Here is a 15446-nt window from a genome sequence, read left to right as displayed (position 1 = left end):
TTTATTAGCCAAGTATGTTTTGCAACACACAAGGAATTTGATTTGCCATTCAGTCATACTAATAAAAAGCAACAGAACACACAAAATACATTTTAACATAAACATCCACCACAGTGACTCCTCCACATTCCTCACTATGATGGAAGGCGAAAAAAAGTTCAACCTCTTCCCTTCTTTGACCTCCAGTGGTCGGGGGCCTCTAACCTTCCGTTGACAGGACTATCTTACTCCCGTAACCGGCAGCGGGCCTCCTCGTCGGGGCGATCAAGCTCATTGCATCAGGGGGATGTCAGCTCCACGCGCCGGGTGAACTGACCTCGGGTCAGGGCTTGTCGAACGTCATGAGGGCTTTTGGAGCTCCCGACTCGGTCTCTCCCGAGACTGCGAGCTCCTGATGTTAAAGTCCGCAGGCCGCAGTTGGAGCATCGATTCTAGGCAAGAGATCGCGTCTGATGGTATGTCCATGCCCCGCGGTGGGCCTCAAAGTCAGTCCCGAGCAGGCCTCCAGCTCCATGATTTTAGGTCGCAGAGTGACCGGAGATACGTCCCGGAAAACAATCGCATCTCCGGCAGGGTAAGAGATTGAAAAAAAAATTCCCCCACCCCCCCACCACATAAAACAAACCAGAGAACATTAACACAAACTTTTTTAAACACAATAAAAATACCAAAAAAAAGACAAAAGGGACAGAGAAACTGTAGGCGAGGCTGCCATCGAGGCACCACCCGGATATTGTATATCTATTAGTCGTGTTGTTTCATTTATTTGTTTGTAAAGCTGGAGAAAGTAAGTATTTCATTGTTCCAGTGCTGGGTATTTCATTGTTCCAGTGCTATTGCATTTGACAAATAAAAACTCTTGGCTCTAAGAAGTTCTCTAAGGAGTATAAGATTGCAAATAAATGTAATGTTTGGAAACACCCCTCAGAGCACCATCAATTGGCCTCTTGATTCACAATGAAAACATGTAATACAAGATGTAAGGAGTGTAATGTTCTGACTCTTACCTCCACCAGTTTACTGGCGTGCTCTCTGAATATAGCCACATATTCATTGATATCCTTTTCATTCCCACTTTTTGCAGCTTCAATCAGGACCAGGAGAGGGACGGTGGTGTCCAGGAAAGAGTCCGACACGTGGTCGATTATTGCCTTGTGCAGCTGCAATGCAATTAAAACGAGTCGTTACAATGCAAATTCCCATCACACATCGCAAAATTTGGAGTCTCTTACAGTGTAAGCTCATCACTGATGTCTTATTATGATGTCTCATGATAGGCCAGTATTCTGATTATAGTCAACTGTACCGAAAGTACATGACTATAGTTTTTAGTAAATGACAAGATAATTCCTTATTCTGCAGCATAAGAACTAAAGAATAAGGTCGTCCTCATTCACGACTAAGGACCTGAATCAAGGTTTTGATTGAAGTTGAGGGTTTAAAGTTATTTTAATGTTTAGGCCGATGCTATGATATGGGCAGCACAGTGGTGCAGCTGGTTGCGCTGCGGCCTCACTGCGGCAGAGATGAGGGTTCCATCCTGACCAAGGGTGCTGTCTGTGTGGAGTTTGCATGTTCTCCCTGTGACTATGTAAGTTTCCTCTGGGTACTTTATTTTTTCCCCCCACACCCCAAAGGCATGTGCTTTGTAGATTAATTGGTCTCTGTAAATTATCCCATTTGACTCATCATGAAAGGGCTGGTTTAAAAAATGGGAACTGGTGATTGATGGATGACATGAATTAGTGGGCTGAAGTGCCTGTTTCTATGCTGCTTCCTTAAACTAAACTTAAATGATACTCTTCCCTCCCTCATTATTCCTTCTGCTGTGAGTTGAATCCCTTGTACCCTCACAACTCTGTCAAACCATCAATGATCCATCTGAGGGATAACATCTAATGAATGACCAGTTCATCCTCACCAATAACTGTGGCTGAGAGGTTTTACTTTGATCTAATGTTCTTTTCACTGTCCCCAGCCTCAGCTAGCATTACTTCTATCTGGTACCTGTATCAGCTGTTTGACATAATGCTTGATGTTGCAAAGACTCAATTATATTCCAAGTGATTAAATAATTTCAGTCGTTAAATTGGAGTTATTTCATTTTAATGATATTTCAGGTATGAAATTGTCTCAATCGATTATCCTTTCCTAAAGAGATGTATGTGGATGGAGATACTGAAAACTAAACTCTACGCAGCATCTGCTTTTTGCTTTTGAACCAACCTAAATCCGTGCCAACTGTAAACTGTGACAATTCAGCATTCATGAGATTTTGCTGGTGATGGACTCATAGTTTTTCTGGACTATTGGTCAGCATGGTGGTGCAGTGGTAGAGTTGCTGCCTAACTTTGCTATAGACCCGGGTTCGATCCTGACTACATGTGCTTGTCTGTACGGAGTTTATGCATTCTTCCCTTGACCTGCGTGTAGTTTTGATAATCAAAGATAGTTAAGAATTTCAAATTAAGAATTTCAAAAGATAGATACAAAGTGCTGGATATTTTGTGTTTGTCTTCAGCGTTGAGTTACTCCAGCATTTTTTGTCGATCTTCTGTCACTGAGTTACTCCAGCACTTTGTGTCCTTCTTCAGTTGCTGAGTTACTCCATCTTTAATATAAACCAGCATCTGCATTTCCTTTCCACACAGTGGGGCAGCGGTGGAGTTGCTGCCTTACAGCGCCAGAGGCCCAGGTTCAATCCTGACTACGGGTGCTTGTAAGGAGTTTGTACGTTCTCCCCGTGACCTGCACGGCTTTTCTCTGAGATCTTCGGTTTCCCAACGACGTACAGTTTTGTTGGTGAATTGGTTTGGTATAAACATAAATTGTCCCTAGTGAGTTTGTACATTCTTCCCATGTGCTTTCACCGGGATCTCTGCTTTCCTCCCACACGACAAAGACGTACAGCTATGTAGGCTCGGTATCATTGTAAATTCTCCCTAGTATAGTGTAGGATAGTGTTAATGGTCGAGGATTGCTGGTCGGCGCAGACCCGCTGGCCCAAAGGGCCTGTTTCTGCGCTGTTTCTCTAAACCAAACCAAACTAAACTAAACTAAACCATTGGCTATATCCAATAGAGATGACCTCTCACCGTCAACACTCAATAAATCAATAACCCCGCATTCCAAACCCCCAACTCCTACTGAAACCTATGAACTAATTTACTGGCTCTTGGACCTATATCTCCTCAATACTACAATTCTCATCTTATATATATTATACTTGCATTCTTGGTAACATCTTCCAGCAATTCCTGGTCTCTGCAGTCCTTTAAGTCTGCTCTATTGTATTCAATCATTTTTTCCTCTTCCACTGTTGACAGCCATACCTTCACCTTCCAGGGGCTCTAAGCTCACAGGTTCCTCTCCGAAACATCTCCGGCGCTCCATTTTGGCCCCTCCTCTGTTACACCAATGGGCAAGCTTTCAGCCATTTGCCCCTGATGTGGGTGAGTGACAGATTTTCCCTGACAGTGAACCACTTTACATCATTAAATTGGTTGCCAACTTAATTTTATACCATTATTGATACACCGTAAATACCAGCCTGGCCAAAGACATTCTGGCCTTCAGGGTGATTCTTAATAAGTACCAATCCAGCTGCTTCACTTTCTGGGCAGCAGACGAGCAAGTGGGATAACAGACAGAAAGCAATCCTAATTAACACAATCCCAGACTCGTGCTGACTGCTACAAAGTGAACCACTGGCGACCGGCCATTCACAGCTCACCATATATTAGATTGCTGCTCGTGCCCAGTGAAAGCACACCAACACCTGGAAGCCGTAGTCTTGCTCCACCACTGGAAGCCCAGTAGTGGGCAGTCCCAGGCAGAAACATAGAAACATAGAAAATAGGTGCAGGAGTAGGCCTCCGAGCCTGCACCGCCATCCAATATGATCATGGCTGATCATCCAACTCAGTATCCCATCCCTGCCTTCTCTCCATACCCACTGATCCCTTTAGCCACAAGGGCCACATCTAACTCCCTCTTAAATATAGCCAATGAACTGGCCTCAACTACCTTCTGTGGCAGAGAATTCCACAGATTCACCACTCTGTGTGTAAAAAATGATTTTCTCATCTTGGTCCTAAAAGACTTCCCCCTTATCCTTAAACTGTGACCCCTAGTTCTGGACTTCCCCAACATTGGGAATTATCTTCCTGCATCTCGCCTGTCCAACCCCATAAGAATGTTGTAAGTTTCCATATGATCCCCCCTCAATCTTCTAAATTCTAGCGTGTACAAGCCAAGTCTATCCAGTTTTTCTGCCATTGAAAGTCCTGTTATCCCAGGAATCAGTCTGGTGAACCTTCTCTGTACTCCATCTATGGCAAGAATGTCTTTCCTCAGATTAGGAGACCAAAACTGTACGCAATACTCCAGGTGTGGTCTCACCAAGACCCTGTACAACTGCAGTAGAACCTCCCTGTTCTTATACTCAAATCCTTTTGCTATGAATGCTAACATACCATTTGCTTTCTTCACTGCCTGCTGCACCTGCATTCCTACTTTCAATGACTGGTGTACCATGACACCCAGGTCTCGTTGCATCTCCCCTTTTCCTAATCGGCCACCATTCAGATAATAGTCTACTTTCCTGTTTTTGCCACCAAAGTGGATAACCTCACATTTATCCACATTATACTGCATCTGCCATGCATTTGCCCACTCTCCCAACCTATCCAAGTCACCTTGCAGCCTCCTAGCATCCTCCTCACAGCTAACACTGCCCCCCAGCTTCGTGTCAACCACAAACTTGGAGATGTTGCATTCAATTCCCTCATCCAGATCATTAATATATATTGTAAATAGCTGGGGTCCCAACACTGAGCCTTGCGGTACCCCACTAGTCACTGCCTGCCATTCTGAAAAGGACCCATTTACTCCTACTCTTTGCTTCCTGTCTGCCAGCCAGTTCTCTATCCACATCAATACTGAACCCCCAATACCGTGTGCTTTAAGTTTGTATACTAATCTCTTATGTGGGACCTTGTCGAAAGCCTTCTGAAAGTCCAGATATAACACATCCACTGGATACAACACATCCAAGGGTCCATTTGCTCTGCACATCTGGCCCTCCACTTTAATGCCAGAGGACTGTGGGAGAAACAGATTTGAATTGGGTCCCCAAACCTGTGGAAAAGTTAAATGTATGTTAGTGTTAATGTTAATTTAATGTTTTAAATTGTTTGTTAGCATAAACTTCTTTTAATTTTGGTAATTAGTTATGTTTAGTATAGTTTTGATAATCAAAGATAGTTAAGAAAGTCAAGAGATAGACACAAAGCAGTGGGTACTTTGTGTCGATCTTCTGTCGCTGAGTTACTCTAGCACTTTGTGTCCATCTTCAGTTGCTGAGTTACCCCAGCACTTTGTGTCCATCTTTGGTATAAACCAGCATCTGCATTTCCTTTCTACACAAGAATTTAAGCAGGCTGTCCAAGGCCGTTGGAGGACTCCAGGGGCAGAACCTCAGCAAACACTGCTCGAGGCTACGAGAAGTTGGCTGTCTCACTGGAGTCAGTCCAGTGCTCCAAGCACCACACAGGCTGTATAAAGCCAACCTCAGAGTGATTGAAGAAAGGGTATCCGTGTCCCAAGCATCAATGAGTACAGTTTAAACTAAAACAAGATATACCAGAGATCTACAATTTAAATAAAATAGAGGGTGGCACAGTGGTGCAGCGGTGGTGTTGCTGCCTTACAGCGCCAGAGACCCAGGTTCAAACCTGACTGCGGGTGCTGTCTGTACGGAGTTTTTACGTTTTCCTAATACCTGCATGGCTTTTCTCCGAGGTCTTCGGTTTCCCAAAGGCGTACAGGTTAGAAACATAGAAACATAGAAATTAGGTGCAGGAGTAGGCCATTCGGCCCTTCGAGCCTGCACCGCCATTCAATATGATCATGGCTGATCATCCAACTCAGTATCCCGTACCTGCCTTCTCTCCATACCCCCTGATCCCCTTAGCCACAAGGGCCACATCTAACTCCCTCTTAAATATAGCCAATGAACTGGCCTCAACTACCTTCTGTGGCAGAGAATTCCACAGATTCACCACTCTGTGTGTAAAAAAAGTTCTTCTCATCTCGGTTTTAAAGGATTTCCCCCTTATCCTTAAGCTGTGACCACTTGTCCTGGACTTCCCTAACATCGGGAACAATCTTCCTGCATCTAGCCTGTCCAACCCCTTAAGAATTTTGTAAGTGCAGGTTGGTGAATTTGTTTGGTATAAACATAAATTGTCCCTAGTGAGTGTGGGATAGTGTTCATGTGCAGGAATTGTTGGTCAGTGCAGACCTGGTGGGCCAAAGAGCCTGTTTCCACGCTGTATCTCTAAACTAAACTAAACTGTGAATTTAAAGCTAGAATGAGTAAGATTCCAGCCGGGAAGCACAGCAGAGCGGTAAGGGAATGTTTAAATGAGCACTACTTGATTGGCTTTGAGAGGCAGAGCAGCCATTAAGAAGAAGTGAAGGTTCAGCGGAGTGGCTGTGTGTAGAGGCGCTGCGTTTAGAGAGTAACGCCCCTGTCCCACTTAGGAAACCTGAACGGAAACCTCTGGAGACTTTGCGCCCCACCCCAGGTTTCCGTGCAGTTCCCGGAGGTTGCAGGTGGTTGCCGGAGGTCGCAGGTAGTGGAAGCAGGTAGGGGGACTGACAAAAACCTCCGGGAACCGCACGGTAACCTTGGGTGGGGCGCAAAGTCTCCAGAGGTTTCCGTTCAAGTTTCCTAAGTGGGACAAGGGGCATAAGTCTAGAGGCTTGGACGCGAGAGGGTGCAGCCAGGAGGGAGAGCAGAAACTGACAGCAAGATAAGGTAAGGCCTTGTTATGATGCAACTGTACAAGTCGTTGGTGAGAACACAGCTGGAGAACTGTGTGCAGTTATTGTCACAAAATTTGACGTCCCTCCAAGCCAATTTTGAATTGGCTAACTCACCTTGGATTCCATGCGATCTAACCTTGCAGACAATCCTACTTTACGGGACCTTGTCAGAGGCCTTGCTAAAGTCCAAAAAGATAATGTCCTCTGCACTGTCCCCATCAATCCTCTTGGAAACCTCTTCATAAAATTCTATCGGATTTGTGCCAAGTATGTCATTAAAACAGAAAGGGTGCAAAAAAAAAATTGTGAGGGTGTTACTGCGATTGGACATCTTGAGTTATAAAAATACGCCGGATAGTGCTAGGACATTTTCCCCTGGAGCATAAAAGGCTGAGGGGTGACCTTATAGAGATATATAAAATCATGTGGATTAAGATCAGGCAGCTTGCTGCAGTCGTTTCCCCACGGTAGGAAAGTCTAAAACTAGTGAGATCTAAATTTAATATGAGAAAAGAAAGATTGAGAGAAGAGCTGAGGGACAACGTTTTCACACAGATGGTGGTTTCATATATAGAACAAACTGTCAGATTAAGTGGTAGAGGCAGGTACAATTATGACATTTAAAAGACACCTGGTCGCGTAGATGGATGGCAACGTTTTGAAGGGATACGGGCCAAGCGCCGACAAATGGGACTTGCTCAGTTTGGTCAACATGGACAAATTCAGTCGCAGGGCTTGATCGTTGAACGGAAAAGTTCTATGACTCTGTTGGATAGCTGTGTTAGCTGTGCCACTGTACACCTCAACTTCACAGTAGCGACTAATTGTGCATCCAGCTGCCTGCACCTGCAAAATTGCCGCAGTACATGGGTAAAAAATTATAGATAATAAAAAATAGGACTCGTGTTGCATTAGTGTAACTGGGGGTTGATGTTCTATAGAGACTTAGTAGGCCGATGGGCCTATTTCTGAGCTGTATGACTTTTTCACTGGTCTGACATTAGCACAGAATAGAGTACAGCGTCTAATGTAACATATATGCTTGAGGATCATAAACGGAAGTGGTTGCAAATGAGTAAAACTTTGCTGGTTTCTCTTTAACGAGCATACGCACATTGTGGGTGTTATCCACACAACCTTCAGCTTTCATCTAACTCGGCATTAGGATCCCGAGAGAGAACTGAGGCCTCGGTTTGGTGCAATCAAGGGGCTAAACATCAATCTTCACGTGCTAGCAGTTGAAGAATTCAACAACTGATGTACACTTTCACCCGCAGGCGGCATTTGTTTTGGTCGCACAGTTTTACATCTGGTGTGAAAAGTGGGCAAGTGAAAGATGTGCTCCGACATCAGGCACAATGAAACCACTGTAACTTCCAGAAAACAGGCCAGTAAGATTGGGAGGAAATAGATGTCCTGGAGATTTCTATTGCTTTCCAAAGTTTTCAGTCCTTTCCACTGTGTCCACAGGCCAGCAGTTGATTTAAATTAGCTGTTTGAACAATGGGCATTTTGGAAAATACAGAGAAACAGAGCACATTTCAGATCAGATAAGGGAGTTCAATTCCACCATTGCTCTTATCTTGATAATAATATTTTTCAAAAAACACCACTTACGCCATTGTTTTATGGATTGTTAGCGCGGAACTGAACTTTAATGCAGATTGCTGTCTAATTTCACACATTTGCATAAATTATCCTGTTACGCTACAATTAAATTATCTAATGAGCTTACAATTTCAGCTGTAAATTAGTGTTCAGGTTCGAACTAAGTGTTCCAGAATAATAATCAGTGCCTTAACAAAGCACCAGGTGTAAAACTGGGCAAGCATAACAAACGCTGTCCACGTCTGCACCTCTGGAAGGACCACCTCTTGGCGTCTGCAGCAGCTGTAACTCAGGTTAGTTTGTTCACTGGCTGGGTGGATAAGGAATTGGGCTGCCTACTGGCTTACAAACGCACAACCAGTTAGACGTGAGGGAAATTAGTCACTTACCGCCTCATCAACTTAGTTTGAACCTGAACACTTAACAGCACTTGCCCCATCCTGTACCCTCAGCTCTTTCTACCAGCCACCTCCATCAGACTAAAGAAGGGTGTGGGAAGGAACTGCAGATGCTGTTTTACACAAAGGGACACATAGTGCTGGAGTAACTCATCGGATCAGGCAGCACCTCTGGAGAACATGGATAGTCTGAAGAAGGGTCCCGACCCAAAACATCGTCTATTCGTGTTCTCCGGTGATGCTGCCTGACCCGCTGAGTTCATGAGTGCTAGGAGGAGAATCAGGCCATTCGGCCCATCAAGTCTACTCCTCCATTTGATTGTGGCTGATCAATCGTTCCCTCTCAACCCCATTCTCCCGCCCTCTTCCCATAACCCCTGCACCCTTACTAAACAAGTTAATCTGGCACTTTGTTTTTAACAGATGTATTGCTCAGGAACAGGGTGGCACAATGGCGCACCCAGGAGCATTTGGCCCACAGCCCTGGGTTCAATCCTAACCTCGGATGCTGAGTTTGTGGGGCGTGCATGTTCCGCCTGTGTCCACGTGAGTCTCTGCTAGGAAGTCCACTATTTCCTACATCCCAAATGTGAATGGGTTAATTCACTGCTATGAGTTGCCCCCAGTGTGTGTAAATGTGTGGAGGAATCTGGGGGGGGGGGGGGGGGGGGGGGGGGGGGGAATGTGGTGCAAATAGTGAAATGCCTGGATGGAGTGGATATGGAGAGGATGTTACCACTAGTGGGAGAGTCTAGGAGGCCAAGTCCATGGATATCTTTAAGGTGGAGATTGATAGATTCTCGATTAGTACGGTACCAGGGGTTATGAGGAGAAGGCAGGAGAATGGGGTTGAGGGAAAGATAGATCAGCAATGATTGAATGGCGGAAGGCCTAAATTGATGGGCCGGAAGGCCTAAATCTGCTCCTGTAACATATGAAATAAACAATGAGATTAATGTAGCATTGGTGTAACTCAGTTGTTGACTCAGTGTGCCAAAGGGCCTGTTTCCATGGTGTATCTCTCTATGACTATGCCATAGTGGGTGCAATGTCCTACTTCCGTGCTGTACTTTTTATTTTATTGTCAGTGTTGAATATGGTGGAATGCATTTAAATGGCCGATTTTCTCCAGGCTCAGCAGAGAGGCTAGGCACAAGGCTCTAACGTTCCTGCATTCCCCTCTTCAGACAGTGCCAGTATCCCTGTGGATAAGTGCAGCACTCTCACTTACACCAGATAAGAACATTGCACTGGAGCAGAGGCTGGAAGGATTCACTTATGGGCCCGTCCCACTTAGACGACTTTTTATGCGACTGCAGGAGACTATGCAGTCGCCAGATGGTCGCCACATGTTCGTGGGTAGTTGTCAGGGTGTTGCCTTCATGGTTGTGAGGAGTTCCCGCATTCTGGGAACTAGTCGCGGCCTCATTATGGTCGCCGCAAATTTTTCAACATGTTGAAAAATTAGCGGCGAGTAGAATGAAGCCGCCATGGAAAGTAGCGAGAATTCTCGAGCTGCAGGTGGGTCGCCAGGAGTTCCTAATTGGGTTGCCAGGAGGTCGATGGTTCTCGGAGGTTCTCGTAGGTTGTAGCCGGTGTTGACCGGTGAATTTCATAGGCTCATTGGAAAAATAAAAGGTAAGCAGTAGTTCTCAGAACCAATTCACACGGGCTGGTGAAGGTAGCTATGTGTTTGTGTGTGTGAGTTCCACTCTGACAGTTGGCGGCTATTCATTTGACTGCTGGCAACTTGACAGTCGCTGGCAGTCCGCTGAAAAATCATCTACGTGGGACAGGCCCATTAAAGAGTTCCCTTCCCCCACCCCTCCTTGCAACTGGCTATCTCCCTCTCTCTTTCAGTTGTGGTGAAAACTCTCAGCCCTAGATGTTGTCTTCCCATTGTTCTCCACAGCTGCGGCTTGATTCGCCGGGTTTCTCCAGCATCTCGGTTTATGCTCCAAATTCCAGGGCCTTCAGTCTCCTGTGTCTCCAGTTTACTGCACAGCAAAGTCTCTTCAAGGTTTAGTTTAGAGATACGGTTTGGAAACGCGACCTTAAGCCCACCGAGCCCACGCCGACCACTAATTATCCATTCACATGATTTTTATACTATCCCATTTTCTCATCGATTCTCGATACGCGAGGGGAAATTTTACAGAGGCCAATTAATCTTCAAACCCACATATCTTTGAATGTGGCAGCAAACAGGGGCACCCGGAGAAAACCCACACGGTCACAGGGAAAACATGCAAACTCCACTCAGGCAGCACCCAAGGTCAGGATCAAACCCAGATCTCTGGTGCTGTAAGGCAGTAGTAGCTCTACCTAATACAGGTACCTCAAAGCTGCAGAGGTATTCCCACTTTTAAGAAGTTCTTCTCCTCTCTTTGATAGGAGTTCATTCAGACCCTCTCTCACTGCTCCTCCTCTGTAATTTCTACAGCTCTCCAGCCCTCCAGCCAAGTTCTCACCCAGATTCACTTTAGTCAGAGGGTGGTGAATCTGTGGAATTCTTTGACATGGAAGGCTGTGGAGGCAAAGTCAGTGGATATTTTAAAGGCAGAGATAGATAGATTCTTGATTAGTACGGGTGTCAGAGGTTATGGGGAGAAGTCAGGAGAATGGAGTTAGGAAGGAGAGATAGATCAGCCATGATTGAATGGCAGAGTGGACTTGATGGGCTGAATGGCCTAATTCTACTCCCATCACATGACCTTATAACTTCCGTCGCCATGTGTTAGCTCCTGCTCCACTCCTTATCCTCATCTTTTTAAACATGGTGATCTGCCCTAGGTGGGGTATTAAAGAGAAAAGGATCTCAACCAAAAACCTCGAGTATCCATTTCCCCTCACAGATGCTGTCTGAATCACTAAGTTGCTCCAGCAACTAGTTTTTCGTCCTTTGAAAAAGCTCCTCAATTTGTCATTTTCCACGAACAACATTCGCTCTATCCACAGAAACTGGGATGAAGGATATTTTAAAAAGGGATTGACAAGCAGTTCACCAAAGCATATCTCTGCAATTTCTCCCTGGTCAGCGAATCCTAATAATCTGTAAACATGCTTCCTCTGTTCTCTTTTTCGACTCTTATTGATTCTCTGTCATCCTCCATTTCCATCTCTCACTGAGTGTTTTGGCATTTCATCCTCTCTCTCACTTCACAACAGTTCTCTTGCATTCTTGCTCTCACCCACCCTCACTCCTCCCACTTCACTCCTCGCTCTCCCACTCCCCTAAGACAGCAGACGTATAGAAGTGAACTGGGAAATTCTGAAGCAACTGGATGAATGGATAACCCAGAGGCCCCCTAGTGGGCACTCTGGGAAGCTTACAGGCAGCCAACAAAACACTTGGATTGGATGGCCGCTGAGTAATGATCTTGTGAGCTGTGGTGTATCCAGAGCTATTAGCAACTCAAACCCCCGGACACTAGCACGATCCTACACACGAGGGACAAATTTTCCTGAAGCCAATTAACCTACGAACCTGTACGTCTTTAGAGTGTGTGAGGAAACCGGGGCATCCGGGGGAAAACCCATGCAGTCACGGGGAGAACGTACAAACCCCGTACACACAGCGCCCGTAGTCAGGATGGAACCCAGTTCTCTGGCGTTGTAAGGCAGCAACACCACCGCTGTGCAACCATGCCATCCAAATGTCTTTTGGACAAACAAAGTGCCAGAGGAACTTACTGGGTCAGGCAGCATCTGTGGAGGGAAATTAGACTTGAATGTCTTGCGAGCTGGGCTAATCCAGCATTATTCCCAGCTCTTTATTCTGGCTTTGTCAGATCCACTGAACTCTCTTGGTTTCTCTACTTACCTGATTATTTCTTTTCTGCCTTTATCAGTAAGTATTAGGCTGGAACTTTAAATCAACTGACCCGTCGTATAACTCCACTATTTCTATTTTCATTGTTGGATCTCCAATATTTCCCTTGGACTAATATACCCATCCCAAATATTTAACAACCTAGTCTTGTTGTTAATAAACTGGGGCATTGAGTAGAAAAACTGGGAACCCATGTTACAGCTTTATAAAACTTTGTCAGGTCACAGATAGACTCAAAATGCTGGGGTAACTCAGCGGGATAGGCATCATCTCTGGAGAGAAGGAATGGGCGATGTTTCGGGTTGAGACCTTTCTTCAGACTGATGTCAGGGTAGTGGGCAGGGCAGAGATAGAATGTAGTCGTTGACAGTAAGACTAGTGGGAGAACTGGGAAGGGGAAGGGGATGGAGAGAAAGAGAAAGCAAGGGCTATTTGAAATTAGATAATTCAATGTTCATACCGCTGGGGTGTAAGTTACCCGAGCGAAATATGAGGTGTTCGTCCAATTTGCGTTGGGCCTCACTCTGACAAGGGAGGGGGCCCTCTGACAGAAAGGTCAGATAGGAATGGGAGGGGAGTTAAAGTGCTCAGCAACTGGGAGATCAGGTAGTTTAAGGCGGACTGAGCGGAGGTGTTCAGCGATGCGATCGCCGAGCCTGCGCTTGGTCTCGCCGATGTACATGAGTCACCTTTGTCAGGTCACATTTGTAGTATTATGCGCAGTTCTGGGCACCCCATTACATGAAGGATGTGGGGGCTTTGGAGAGGGCGCAGAGGGTGGATGTTGCTTGGATTAGACTGTATTGGCTATAGGGAGAGGTTTGACAAACTTGAATTGTTTTCTCTGAAACAAGCGAAGCAGATGGGTGACCTAATGTCGGCTTATAAAATTATGAGACACATAGATAGCGTAATCTGTCAAAGTATTTCTCCCAGGGTGGAAATGTTATATACTCGAGGGCATAGATTTAAGTTGAGAGGGGGAAAGTATAAAAGGAGATTTGTGAGGCAAGTTTTTATACATGGAAAGTAGTAGGTGCTGAAATGTGCTGCCAGGAGAAGTGCTTGAAGCAGATACAATAGTGTTGTTTTAGAGGTATTTAGATAGTCCCATAAACTGGGAGGAAATATAGGGATGTAGACTCTAGGATAGGATAGAAGAGGCACAAATTATGCATCATAGTCCACACAAGACATTATGGGCTGAAGAGCCTATTTAATTTAGTTTAGCTTAGTTTAGAGATATAACACGGCCCACTGAGATCGCACCAACCAGCGATCCCCTCACATTACCACAACTCGACACACAATTGGGACAAGTATTTTTACATTTATAACAAGCCAATTAACCTACAAACCTGTACATCTTTGGAGTGTGGGAAGAAACCAAAGATCTTGGAGAAAACTCATGTAGGTCACAGGGAGAACGTACTGTAAACTCCGTACAGACAAGCACCCCTGGTCAGGATTGAACCCGGGTCTCTGAGCCAGTAGCTCTACCACCATGCCACTGTTCCTGTGGTGCATTGTTCTACTCTCTACATTCTAGCCCTATGAATGGGAACATTGAAATTATAACGCTACTTGATTTCAGGCTGATAATTAAATATCAATTGAACGTTGTTACCTTAAGAGGGAAAAATATAATTGCAGGTAAACTAATGTCTCCTCTGTAACTCAGAACAGCCTCCTTGGTATAGAATGAGCTGCAATCCACTTGTCATTCACAACACCACATTTATTCATATTCCCAATTACATTGTTTCTATTCTTCCAACATGTTAGAACATAAACATTTTACTTTGCCTTCAATGACCACAAATAAAACAAAAACATTTTTCAAAATTTGTATTGTTCATTTTTGGAAGAATAATAATTTTGCAATCGAGGTAACATTATGAATCTTTGAATTAACTTTTTTAATGGAAACATCTCAATCTCAATGTCCTAGTTGTAATCCCTCAGAAAGGGAGAAGTGAAATAAACAAAAACACAAGACTCTAATCCCACTGAAGTGATCAGTCCCTGCATACTTTAATACTCTTCTTTCTTAAGCCTCTATCGGAGATATAATTAGACAATGGTGGTTAATTAGACATACACTTCATCGCTTTCTCTAAACTCTACACTTAAGGCAAATATAAAGGATTACTTGTTAATATTTGACAGTGCAAACAAGATATATTTTCCTCTCTTCCACTGTCCCACGACCGTCTGACCTTTCAACTTGGCCTTACATATATACCTGGGCAAACTAGATTAAACTCCAACCTCAACTACTGCATTTAACATCCCGAATGTGGCCTCCTTTCCATTGGCGGGACCAAGTGTGGATTAAGCAACCATTTTGCCGAACGCTCGCACTCAGTCCGCCAAGGCTGCCGGATTTTACTTTAGAAATACAGCACAGAAAGAGCCCCTTCGGCCCACCAAGTCCATGCCAACCAGCGATCACCCTGTACACTATACATTAGGGACAATTTACAGATTTTACTGAAGCTAATTAACCTACAAACCTGTAAGTCTTTGGAGTGTGGGAGGAAACTGGAACACCCAGAGAAAACACTCGGGTCACTGGGAGAATGTACGCACTCCATACAGACAGCATGGATAGTGAGGTTCGAATCTGGGTCTCTGCTGCTGTAATGCAACAATTCTAGGCTGTGCCACTGTGCCGCCTCTGTGTGGATTTCCTGGTGCTGACCATTTTAACTCCCCTGCCCATTCCCATATTGACCTATCTGTCCTGGGCCTCCTCCAATTTTACAGTGAGGCAA

At 44.9% G+C, this 15446-nt stretch overlaps 1 protein-coding gene across 1 annotated transcript in view; it reads right to left on the bottom strand.

The window, feature by feature from the left end:
* LOC129704214 (catenin alpha-3-like) overlaps nucleotides 1-15446 on the bottom strand; it is a 959161-nt gene that overhangs the window by 437730 nt on the left and 505985 nt on the right. Inside the window, exon 9 of the mRNA XM_055647177.1 lies at nucleotides 1008-1160. Within this exon, the coding sequence (XP_055503152.1) occupies nucleotides 1008-1160 (153 nt within the window). The remainder of the gene's footprint in view (nucleotides 1-1007; nucleotides 1161-15446) is intronic.

This window comes from Leucoraja erinacea, chromosome 15 (assembly GCF_028641065.1).
Source record: "Leucoraja erinacea ecotype New England chromosome 15, Leri_hhj_1, whole genome shotgun sequence".
Lineage (NCBI taxonomy): Eukaryota > Metazoa > Chordata > Chondrichthyes > Rajiformes > Rajidae > Leucoraja > Leucoraja erinaceus.
Note: the sequence above shows the minus strand (reverse complement) of the source record. Positions and strands in the feature narration are given on the sequence as shown.